This window comes from Artemia franciscana, chromosome 5 (genome assembly GCF_032884065.1).
Source record: "Artemia franciscana chromosome 5, ASM3288406v1, whole genome shotgun sequence".
Classification (NCBI taxonomy): Eukaryota; Metazoa; Arthropoda; class Branchiopoda; order Anostraca; family Artemiidae; genus Artemia; species Artemia franciscana.
Genome location: NC_088867.1, coordinates 23945938 through 23959213, shown reverse-complemented (window position 1 = coordinate 23959213; position 13276 = coordinate 23945938). Strand labels below are relative to the sequence as shown.

Sequence of the window (13276 nt, the reverse complement as noted above, 5' to 3'; positions counted from 1 at the left end):
TACAACTTCATGTAAAATTCTTTTGAAATTCTAATTTCTTTTTGAAGCTTTTCAGCTAAAGCCCCCTCCCAGTCGCACACAAGAATCTTCACTCTCCCTCCAAAAAAACGTAGTTGGGAAACCACATAAGATGTTCATAATCTCCTAGGATTGAAAAACCCTAGCAATAAATACTTCCATTCGTGCCAAAGTCCCCAAACAATTGCCCTTTGAACCAGATATGACAGAAATACAGTTCCAAAACTTTTTCTTTTCTCAATCTCAAACCTAATCTGAAATGTATACGATTTAAACATACACGCATTTCTTCCGGTAGTATATACTACATGTTAACTACTCCATGTTAAGCCTCCCTCCTTAATCGACTAGGCTTTGGTGGGCCTCCACACCGAAGTCCCTTTTTGTGGTGCTCATGCGCCTTGTAATCCAGGCTTGATATGGGCGTTTACCTTAAAAGCTTGAAAGTCCCTAAAATATACAATAACAAAATATAATGATTGATTGGCACCTGTTTGAAAGCCTCGATAACTTCTTGTCGTTGGCTGAAGTGCCGAAAGAGTAGGCGCAAGGATCCAGTTACCAAGGATATGGAGTCATGCAAGTTCAGTCCAAGAAGAACACGAAGAAACAATTTCCCACCTTGTCCATCAAGGTCCAGAGCAGCGTATTCACCACTGAAACATAAGACATTGAACTTATTACAACAGACTCAGGTCAGTTTTGATGCGTAATTTACTGGTAGAAGCCACATAAACTAAAAACAAGTGATATGCAGGGTACTAAAATGTCAAAGAGCACAACAATAGAGGATTATAATTCTTAACACAATGAGTTTTAATAACCACTGCAATCAAGTCTGGTTTGAGCTTTAAGCTTGTTTGCAATCCTACAAATTAGCAATTACAGATTTTTATGGTGGATGTTATTTCTAATTTTGTTAATTTTACATCCACTGAACGACGACCGTCAGGGTCGTAGCTCCACAGTTTTTATTGGGGGGAGGGGGGCATAAAGGTTCCATATCCAGAGAGTCGAGGGACATGGGCTATACAATAATTTCTTCTCCGAGTTATTTGGATGAGGCAACTCCCCCCTGCTCCTCCCCTCCCAAACGACGCAATTAATGACCGTCAATAGTAAAACACAGAAAAACGACCGGGAGCACAATCCATAAAAGACTCATTTGTAGTTTCGACGATAGTGCGCAAATTACCTACAAATGATTAGCATTTAATATTTCCCGGAAGGGTCAAAGACTAATCTTTATCTTTTTACGATTTGAAGTGTTTTAGATATTTTCCGTCGACCTTTTTTTGGAGGGGGGGGGGCGATACATGTTTGTTTGTTTGGTCCTGTAAAAGTTTGATGTTTTTTTTGAAGTTTTACAGTTTTGGACTTGGAAAATCTTACTGTTAGGAAAATATTTCATGATACAACTTGTTTTGCTAAACTAAAGATTTCAGACAGATTTAAAAAATAATTTTCTTTTATTCTAATATATCTAATATTGCAACTTATTTTAACGGTTTTTTGCACAGTATACCTACAACAATATATTCTATAAAATTACTTCAGAAAACAGTTTCTGATATTCAATAATATCTACTCTACTCTCTTTAAGAGGGCAATTAAATATAAAAAAAACAAGTTTTTTTTTTTTATTAATGAAAGTAAGGAGCAACATTATAAGAATTAATAGGAAAACTACTTGGACTCAACAAATCAAGAAATCTCTTGACAAATTAGGCCTCTCTTATTTGTGGATGGAAGGAAAGGGGCCCGGAAACACAATGCCTTCCAGAAATTATGCAGAGATTGAAAGACAAGAGATACAAGAGTGGGGTTGTTTAGTACGTTCGTCGGAAACACTGAAAGAATATAGTAAAGTAAAGACATTTTTGGGGAAGAATACTTTAAGTTAAATTTACCTATTAAATATTTAAAATTATGGATCCAGTTGAGGGAAAATTGCCTTCCAATGCATGGGGAACAGAGATTAAAGAAAAAGGGTACAAATGGTAAGTGTGGGTATTGCGGAATTGAGGATAATAAATTTGCCCATTTCCTCATGGAGCGCCAGGAGCTTGAAAGTCTTAGGGCTGAAATTTGGGGGGACCATCGGTTGGTGCTACTTTCTGATATCCTGAGGTCTTCGAAGCCTGGAACCATATGCAAAATGGCAGGATATGTGGAAAGGGCGGGAGAGGCTCAGCCCGAGTGAATGAAAATAAGTATTGTTTTATATTGAGTGTGTGTTCTATGCAGTGTTGTATCATTAAATCATGTTGTGTATGACCGTAGGGCTCAAATAAACTTTTTCTTTCTTTCTTTCATTAGAACTTAAAACGAACAAAAATTATTGCGTATAAAATGGGGTTCTCCCCTTCATCAATACCTCGCTCTTTACGCTAAAGTTTGAATTTTGTTCCAATTCTTTAAAATGACCCCTGAATCACAAAGGATAATTAAAATAAATACCTCTTTTGAAAGTACTAAAAGAAAAAAATTTAGTGCAAAGAGCGAGGCATTGATAAGGGGGCAAACCCTTACATATACGTAATAATTTCTGGTCATTTTAAGTTTTATTGTTATTCCTTACTTTCAGTTCAAAAAATTTGTCTTTTTGTATTTAATTTCAGATCGTGTTTTAATTAACACTGGAAAATCTGGCACTCCCTTCATGGAAAATTCCCTTCCCCCATGAAAAATTCATCCAAGGAATGGTCCTCCCACGTAACCTTCTCCCCCTCCCCCCCCCCCCCTCACCAGAAACAAATCCCCTTTGAAAACATCTGTATACTTCCAAATAGCCAATACTATAGTAAACAATGGGCAAAGTTCATAACTTGCAGCCATTCCTCTGAGGACTATGGAGGATGAAGTCATCTTCAAAGACATATTTATTAGATTTTTCGACCATGCTGAACAAAATGGTGATCTTAAAATTTTGATCGGGTGACTTTGGGAAAAAATGAGCATGGGAGGGGACCTAGTAGCGCTCCAATTTTTGGTCACTTAAAAAGGGCACTAGAGCTTTCAATTTCGGTTCGAATGAGCCCTCTCGGGATATTCTAGGACCACTGGGTCCATACGATCATCTTCGGAAAAAAAACAACAAAAAAACAACAAATAAACACGAATCCATGATCTTTCTTCTGACAAAAAAATACAAAATTCCACATGTTTGCAGATGGGAGATTGAAACCTCTACAGTAGGGTCCTCTGATGCACTGATCTGATGGTGTGACTTTCAATAAGACTATGACTTTTTGGGGGTGTTTCCCCTTTTTTCAAAATAAGACAAATATTCAGGCTCGTAACTCTTGATGGGTAAGACTAAACTTGATGGCACTTATATATTTGAAGTCAGCATAAAAATCCAATTCTTTTGATGTATCTATTGGTACCAAATTCCGTTTTTAGAGCTTTGGTTACTATTGAGCCGAGTCACTCCTTCCTTACAGTTCATTACCACGAACTCTTTGGTAATTGTGTTTGTATTTCTGTATGTATTTTTTCACGAAAACAGCCCCTTTTTTTTCTCTTTCTTTTTTTTGAGAATTGGCACACTAGCATTTTCTGACCTGAAAAACGATCCTTCATTCCGACGAGCCTTCATTTTTTCAAAACATTTTTCGTAATAATGTAATGTTTATATTTATTTAAAGAACAATTTACATAATTTTTCCCAGGGGTGATCGTAATGTTTTTGATATAAACGACGCATGCGTAATTATACAAGATGACAAATTCCCCCGAAAAGGTAAGGAAAAAGATGTGGAAAGAAATGGCTGAGGTAATGATGAACGAAGATGAAGCACAACGAAATCTCTGGCTAGAAGAATGGCGACAACGAGCATCATAACGAATCACATATGAAAATGCAAAGGAAAATGAACACAGCGAAATCTGCGATTAGACAAATAATAGCAAGAATCACGCCGAATTACAAACGAAAATGATGAACAACGCAATCTTTGGTTAGAAGACAAATCAAAATCTCAGTGGAATGAAAGAACGCGTGTTTTTGTGCAGATTAAAAAAGAAGTAAGTAAGAAAATATAATATAACAGGTGTATTAAATTAATACAAAGTACTTCAAAAATATATACCTACCTATAGTTAAAAATATTCCCAGCCCTTTCTTCGATTGATTGAATATCAATAGAGTTTTGGAAATCAGCAATAGCGGCATCTCTATCACCATCGATCCGACCAAAATCTTTACGGAATATACTGAGCAAGCAACTAATACGGTAATCAAGACGGACATTCATAATAAACTAAAAAGGAGGCCAAAATAAAATAAATCAAAGCCAAGCAAATTAGGGAACTAAGTAGAGAAAAACATGCACAAGGCTACGAAAAATGCAAAGACTAGAAAGTGGGGCATTAAGTTCCAAAATTGCAAAAAAAAAGAAAATGCAAAAAAATAAAAAATCATACAGGATGGACAAAACAACAACTTGAAAGTAAAAAGGAATTACTCACAGTCCTTTTTTTTATACTCAAAGAAACATATTCTTAATACAAACATCAGTATTTAACTGCTTTTACTGATTCTACGTACTAGTAACACAAAAATGTAAAAAAAACGTAACATTTGAGGAATAGTCTATATTGTTATTTTGACAAAGTTGATTTCCAGCGCACGAGATTACTTCAAATCCATATTTAGCATTTAAAAAAGTCAATCCCTGTTCAAAAAACTGTTTGGACATTTATTAGTAGTAAATAACGTTGAATATTTGAATCTGTTTTTTTTTTTTTTTTTTACATTTATCTAGGTTCTAAGTAAAGGTTGGTCTTGGGCAAAATAAAGAAGTAACAAATAAAAGCTTCTTAATTTTTTTCTTTTGAAACAAGACAGATTAAAAAAAAAAAATTAGACCCCCCCCCCTGGACAAGTTTTTACTTCTGTTATAATAAGATCTTCTCTTTATATTCCCAGAACCCTTACCTAAAGATAACAGATTCACAGATTTTCGTTGATAATAGTAAACAAGTGTCTAGGCAATACAACGTCAATTGCCAATACGTTCTACTAAATCTCAAGAACATTGCTTTTATTTGATTTCAATGGACATATGAATCCTGAAATACAGCAATAACGGTGGACAGCAGTATACGTTAAATGCTTACGAATAAAGCTTTGGGGACTATACAAACTATTCATGACAAATTGGTTGGAAATAACAAATCTTCTAGGAAAAGATTACTATCCAGAGCAAGTAAAAATAAAAAATACGAAAAGGGTAGGAAATTATTAGGCAAAACTGCTAAATTATGGGAAATAAAAAAAAATTGAAATACAGGGGGTAAAAGCAAAGGCCAGAGCCCTCTCTCCCACCTTTTTCATATCTGATAAGAGATGCAAATTCCTGCACTTTGAGCGGAGGTATTAGGGATAAAGTTCAGGGTGGTATAGTTTATCATACACTGAAATAAAGGATGTCCTCCCCTCAGGGACGTATTGACAAAAACGGTTAGAAGCGAGAACATCGAGATAGTTTGAATCAAAAATGCAGTTTTGTTAAGTTTTAGTTTTTAAGAATCTCGACTCCCAAAAAAATATATTCTGGCCCCTAAATATTAAGACAAATTTCACATATTGTACAGCCCATAGAGGTTCAAACTCAAAGCCAGAAGGTGTTCAGATATATCATGAGATTCGATTGGCCAGATTTGATTTGAGTTTTCATGATTAGTCAGTGTGATCTCAGAACCTATTTACATGAGATTTTCATATAAACAGATGAGTGGACGTATATGCAGAAGCCAGTCAATGTGGCCACATTACACGGATACTTTAACAGTAAACTTGTTCTTTTATGTAGCAACAAATTGACTTAGCAGCCTTATTAGGGATGTTTTCAATGACAAGTGAGGCCAAGTGATGACAAATGACTTTTTATAATCTCTGCATAATGCTCATAGTCACATTCTGCCTCAGGTTTTGTACTGACGGGAGGGAAAAGGGGAAGCTGTAATTGTGGTATGATTTCATTTGCAATCAATTACCAAAGGCCTTCGTATTTCTCATAAATTTCAAAAACCCTTTAGCAAATTTCAGTTATAAATTTTCTGAAAAATTTACTTTTTCTGTCCTCAACGATTTATGGGCAAATCGGCTAATAAATCAAGAGTCATGGGCAACATGGTGAGGATAAATTGATCTTCGGGCTAGTAGGACCCAACTGTAGTAACTACAGACAGACACTGGGAAAACAGTATAATCGGAGGAATTTCAAATCCAAATATCTATAACGCATTTTGCTAAAAACATAAGGATTTTCTGCACAAAATAGACTTTTGTCAGTAGGGAATTCTCTAAGACTGCAGGTAAAAGCTTTTCAACATTTCATACCTTATGCAAAAATCCTTTTCTTTTCTAATTTAAAATTTATTTTCTTTCTTTTAGTTTTAATCCAAACACCGTTTAAAACATTTGTCAGCAAATATAATGCCTCACTCTATAAAAAAAATTCCGAACGAATTTACTACGAGCTTACTACAGAAATAAATTTGCTTTCTAATTTACTGATGCTTGAAAACCCCCAGCAACCAACAGGAATAATAGAAAAAAGGATAATTCGCAGAAAATCAAATCAAAACGAAGAACATTTTCAGCCAGTTAAATGGAAACATGCAAGACGCACTCGTGACAATTCAATTAAAACAAATTTTGAACAAGTTTTATCACAAAAGTTTTAGCAACAAGTCCCAATAGGCTAATTGAATGAAACAGAGCAACAGATAAGCTACATCAATAGCATAGACAGAAACCATGCTCAATTAAATGTTTGAATGGCTAACTTGATTTTTTTTTTTTTTTTTTTTTTTTTTTTTTTTTTTTTTTTTTTTTTTTTTTTTTTTTTTTTTTTTTTTTTTTTTTTTTTTTTTTTTTTTTTTTTTCACCTTCTCTTGTTACAATAGTACGATTTGTCTTGTCACCATGGCTGTTTTTTTTCTTCTTCTAACTATTTATTCGTCTTAAACGTTTTCATTAATGTTGAATGCGGCTTGGAGAATGTCCTTGCCAAAATATTTGCTTTCTCTTTTGTCGCATTTCATTCAATTTTACGACACTTCCTCGTTTTGGTTTTATTTTATTCTCTGCGATTTTCCATTTTTCATGTCTGTTTAATGTGGTCTTATAAATCATTGGCATGAATAATGCAGAGAAGCTAAATGCAAAGACTAACTCTAAAGTATAATGCAACCCCACACAACCTATAATTTAAATCCAAAGAAGAGTTAATAAGTGAAGTGAATAAAATAAAAAAAAACCTCGAGTATTTCAATAATCTTGAGCTTTGTGTCTAAAACGATGGGATCCTCGTGAGCTGAAAAGGTCGACTGAGATTTCGGCAGGGTGTCGATACCAACTGTACTAAGTGCCAAATTACCAGCCACCACGCTCATGTCTCCAATGGACCCTTTGACACGGCCCTCCTCTGCAAAAGAAGAAGGGTCTTAGTCAAAATCTGTACGTTAATATGTTTTAAAATAAGCTGTACAGAGAGCTCAGATATCTTTCTGAGTGATACTGGCAACAAAACAGATAAAAATAACAGAGAGATCGCAGTGGTTCAACTACGGTTTTGCTAGCGCTTTACTGTAAATTAAGATTGATGCGTTTTCACGCAAAAAATGGACGTTTTTATGCAACCCATAAAATTTCATCCCGTTTTTGCAGCAGGCTTATGTGTCATAACGGTTCAAAAGCTGTGTCAAAGCATTTTTAATAAGTCGACAAAAAACGCGTTCTTTATTTTGAATTAAAATCATTTTAGAATTACGCAGCGCAAATAATTGAGAAACTAATCATGCTTATCAGAAGCCGTTTATTAATATATGACCAAGAACATGAGGGCCATGCAATTTTAATCCTCAATGTCTGGGAGAACATTTCGAGGGATAGGAACATAGAAGATAAGGATTATTTATTATCAATTGTGCACAGCTAGTCTATGTTTTGAGTATTTGAGTATCTTTTGAGTATTTTTCTTGGCTTTTCATTACTTAATTTAGCCTATTCCTATGCATATACTGTTTAAATACCTCGTAATATTTTTCACGCTTCAACGGCTGCAATGAACCGTTTTTGTGTAAACATTTTTGCGATTTTCCTGCATCCGCTGCCCGCGAGCAGTTTAAAAAAAAAAAAAAAACAAGAGCCCACATGGCACTTGTGATGAGGTCGGAAGAGCAAAGAGCCTTCAGCCCCACCAGATAGTAAAATCGTGGAAAACGACTGTTATCAAGTAAATTTGTACAGGTCCCTGACACGCCTACATATTTTCATCGTCCTAGCACTTTCAGAAGCACCGAAATCGCCGAAGCATTGGACCCCCCGCCCTCAATTACTCCCAAAGAGAGCGGATCTGGTCCGGTTATGTCAATCATGCATCTGGAGCTTGTGCTTATTCGCAAAATCACCAAAGTACTAGATATCCCCCCAACTCCCCCAAAGTAATCGGATCTGGTTCGGTTATGTCAATAATGTATCTAGAACCTGTTATTATTCTTCCCATCAGGTTTCATCCCGATCTCTCCACTCTAAGTGTTTTCCAAGATTTCCGGTTTCCAAGATTTCCGTTTCCTACCTCAACCCCCCATGTCCCCGGATCCGATCCAAATTGAAAATAAAGCGCTTGAGATATCTTTCTATATATAAAGTTTCATTAAGATCCGATCACCCATTCGTGAGAAAAACATACCAACTGGACCCCCCCCCCCAGATCCCCTAAAGAGAGTGGATCCGGTCCGGTTGTGTCAATCACGTATCTAGGACTTGTGCTTATTCTTTCTAGCAAGTTTCATCCCGATCTTTCCACCCTAAGCGTTTTCCAAGATTTCCGGTTTCTCCCTCCAACTCCCCTCAATGTGACAAGATCCGGTCGGGATTTAAAATAAGAGCTCTAAGACACGAGATCCTTCTAAATATTAAATTTCAATAAGATCCGATAACCCGTTTGCAAGTTAAAATACCTCATTTTTTCTAATTTTTCTGAATTAACCGTCCTTCCACTCCCCCCAGATGGTCAAATCGGGGAAGCGACTATTTCTAATTTAGTCTGGTCCTGTCCCTGATACGCCCGTCAACTTTCATCGTCCTAGCTTATATGGAAGTGTTCGAACTAGCAAAACTGAGAACAAGAGACAGACAGACAGAAATCGCTGTATGCCACTTGGTAAATACCAAGTGCCATAAACAACCACATCTTTGTGAACCAAAGATTATGGTTAAATTTAGGCCTACTCCTAATAGAAAAATTTTTTAATACCCGATCTAGAGGTTAAATTTAGCGCCACGTTTACAATGAGATTTTATTAACACCGAGATTTAGCTAAAGCTGATTTAAGCCAAACTTTTTCGTGTAATTTTTCAGAAAAAAAAAATTCTATAAAGAATCTGATTGTCCCAGATTAACACTAGCAAACCATCGGTATTAGTAAAATCTTATTGTGAATGGGCCTTTATAGATTCAACTAGAGGTATAGAAAAATTATGTAACCTATGTGGTCATCTAGATGAAGCCTTAATATTAACGAAGAATTCTCATTTATCAATATTCAGAGAGTCCAATCGAACAAAAAAGATAGATAATCAACAGAATCAGATAGTCCCATTCGTGGATGACTAATCAAACAGTTCGTGGCAACGAACTGTAGTAAGGAGCGACCCGGCTCAATAATAACCAAAACTCTAAAAAATGGAATTTTGATACCAATAGCTACATCAAAAGAGTCGCATTTTAATGGCGATTTTAAATATATGAGTTTCATCAAGTTTAGTCTTACCCATCAAAAGTTAAAAGCCTGAGAAATTTTGCCTTATTTTAGAAAATAGGGGGAAACACTCCCTAAAAGTCATAGAATCTTAACGAAAATCACATCATCAGATTCGGCGTAGAAGAGAACCCTATTGTAGAAGTTTAAAACTATTAATTATAATAGACATCCACATTTTAAAACTAGAGATAAATACCCCTCCCCACCCGTATCTCTAGCCTCGCCTTGCGCAAATTAGAGAGCGCAAATTATCAAATTGAATATACATGTATTATTCTTTGTAAAAGAAAATAATTTAAAAATGTATTAGGCAACATTAACTTTCTATCTATAAATGGAAACTAACGAGAGCCAAGGTATTGACTACGGTTGTGTGCAATATTTCTAAATAAATGATTATTTTCACTTTGTTAGGATTTCATAAAGGCACAGACTATAATTAGGATTTATTGAAAGAGTTGCTTCAATATTAGCTAACAAGAGGATTATTTCGCAACGGAATAGTTAACTTACTTTCAATTTGCATAATTTTCCCTCAGTTGCTTTGACGTTCTCATTGAAGAAACTCTAATAGCTTCTTTTCCCTACGTAAGTCAGTAGCGACAGTTGTATTTATTATTACTGGTGGTGGTTTTATTTGTTTTTAGTTTAGTGTTTTTTTTTTTCTTTTTATCTTGTGCTGAGGACGTCTAGTTGAGATACAGGCGAAATATCCGCGTTATTTTAGTCTTTTCTCTCTACTGGCCACAGTCTCGTTTGAGATTTTTTTTTTTTGGGGGGGGGGGGAGTTTTATCTCTCTTTGTTGTTTGTTATTTAGAAAAACAACGAATTACAGCTTATTGAGTCTGATGCACGATAAACAAATAACTAATGTAACGGGTTTCAATAACTATAATCGAACACAATTTAACAACTGCAATCGTCTACTGAATGCTAAAAATTACAATAAATAATTAATTACATTTCGGAGAGCCCAAATCCCTTTTCGGTAATTTGGGGAAACCTTAAAATTTCGAGAGTAATGGAAGCACTATCCTTCCCAAATATTTTCTTTCCAGGCGTAGGCTTCTTCTGAACGAAAAAAAATATAATAAAAGGTACTACAAGGGCATATAAATAGCAATTCTCTAAGAGCTATCTTCGCGCGTTCGGCCCATTGCTGTTCCTTTAGTTAGAAGAAACATGAACCATCACGGGTATCCTGGTGTGGATTTACCAGCCTCTGCAGCTTATTTTGTATATGAGTTTTGGGTATATCAAATACATTTTTTTTTTTGTCCAGATCCTTTTTCCTCCAGTGAATACACAGGAGACCTACTGTAAAGATATAGGAACCTCAGCTTTACATTGGGGTTTTCCACTGAAAGCTTCATGAAATCCGAATAACATACTGATACACACGTCTCATAAAAAAAAGGAATCTTAATGATCCTTCTGTCAACCATGGGAGCAAACCTTACCATAACAAACATGCACATACAAAAAAAACATACTTTTTAATTCTCCGAGAGCCGCCGCGACGTGTTCACTCGTGTTTGTTCCATCAAGAATAGCAAGTAGTATTCTTGTCAAGCGAAGAAGATCCTTAAAGCCGTAGAATCCGAAATAAACAAGTTCGCGAGCCAGTTTCACCACTTCAAATGTGAGAATGTTGCGGCCTTTTTCGTCAAATGTCCACATGTCACTTGATAATTCTAGCAAGTAACTCTCAACGAAACTAAGTGTATCAGCAAATTTCTCATGAATACCAGTTACAGATTTACTGCTTAATTGTTTTGCGTCATAACTAGAGAAAACAAAATGACAATTAATCAGGATATAATAACAAACCCTTATCCGACTACGTAATAGCTGAACCCTTACGGACAACTAGGTGAATAAAAACAATGACAACATCTACCCAAATTTACATAAAGCTTATTTGTAGATCCCTGAAGGTGTACCGCAATTAACAATCACTATTACTTTTTGTTCTCGGTATATACGTAATTTTATCTATTTTTCCTTTTTCATACAATTGAAATTTTTGTTTACAAGCAATATCACTTATGCTGCATTTTCTGAGGCTAGTAGGTATAAATTATCCTACAAATAATCCAACCGCGCTTATGAACTTGCTCCCAGCCTTTCTTAGTTGTCATCACATCTAAAGGAGCCTTCTTTTTACAATGTAACGTCTTTTTAGAAAATAAAAAAATTATTTGGCTTTCTATAAACTTACTATAGGTTATTCAAATGTTTAGTCTTTTTAAACATATGAAGTAGAGGTAGATATACCTGAACAATTTTTTTTAAGCTTGTATAATAAATTTTTCTTCTTTTTACAATATAATGCCTGCCAGAAAATAAAAAACTTATTTGGCTTTCTAAATGTTTATTCCTTTTAAACATATGAAGCAATGGTAGAGATACCTGAGCAAATTCATTTTCAAGCTTGTATAATAAATACGGCTTATTAACTAATAAGTTTAAAAAGGTCACATTTACTTATTTAGAACATTGATCTACAGGAATATGCTGGAACAAAACAAAAAATTTGCCCGCTTTTATGAAAATTGCCCAGTTTGCAGCCCTTTCTTATAATTCAGGATTTTGGTGTCCAGCTTAAAATTTAGCAATTCAGAGTTCGGGTTTTAAACCCATAAAAAATCTTCTTTACTTATAAATTTTTTTTTAGAAATCGTTATTAATTAGCCCATTCACTGGTAGATCTCAGATTTTTGGGTCAAACCTTGAATTCAGGAGTCTGCAATTCAACTTCCAGGCTATGCACTGAATGATAAAAAAAAAAAAAAACTAAATTCGTCTATCTTTAATTTTGTAAGAGATACTAATAAACAATATAATTTAAACAATGATGAGCTATTACTTTGTAAATTGTTTACAATTTATGCTAAAATTTATAACGTAATACATCAAACAAACAAAAAGAAATAATAAAAAAAACTAAATTCGTCCATCTTTATTTTTGTAAGATATACCAATAAACAAAATAAACAGTGATACACTATTACTTTGTAAATTATTTATAGTTTATAATAAAAAAAAATTACGTAATACATCAAACAATTCAAAATTTACAAGCAATTTATAAAAATAAATAATATATCAAATACAAGGGTAGGATTCAGCTTTCATACATAAAGCATCAGAATCTGACAATTCAACTTTTGTGTTTTAATATACATGGAAGCAGTAGACTGCTTCGCTTATCAAATATATGCAATACGCCCCATTATTTTACCAAGCTTTAGCCAATCTCTTCGTTTTATTGTCTTTTAGCAGGTAAAATAAAAAACTGTGAGGTTTTACTGTTATGGGTGGACCTATAAATAGATGGATAGATATTTATTAATTTATAGTCAATAATATGAGCGCATAGAAAATCGTATGCAAAGATCTATGGCCGGGAAGACAGGGAGACTACTTCATCCACCTTTTTTTTAATCAATATTATTATTTACTTGCAGTACTATT

General features: G+C 34.6%; 1 protein-coding gene across 2 annotated transcripts in view; it reads right to left on the bottom strand.

Annotated features, from left to right (window-relative positions):
* LOC136027136 (inositol 1,4,5-trisphosphate receptor-like) overlaps positions 1-13276 on the bottom strand; it is a 206347-nt gene that overhangs the window by 104030 nt on the left and 89041 nt on the right. For both annotated transcript variants that reach the window (XM_065704102.1, XM_065704101.1), the window contains exons 15-18: positions 11293-11585; positions 7291-7457; positions 4117-4283; positions 509-674 (exon numbers count right to left, since the gene is read on the bottom strand). In XM_065704102.1, the coding sequence (XP_065560174.1) occupies positions 509-674; positions 4117-4283; positions 7291-7457; positions 11293-11585 (793 nt within the window). The remainder of the gene's footprint in view (positions 1-508; positions 675-4116; positions 4284-7290; positions 7458-11292; positions 11586-13276) is intronic.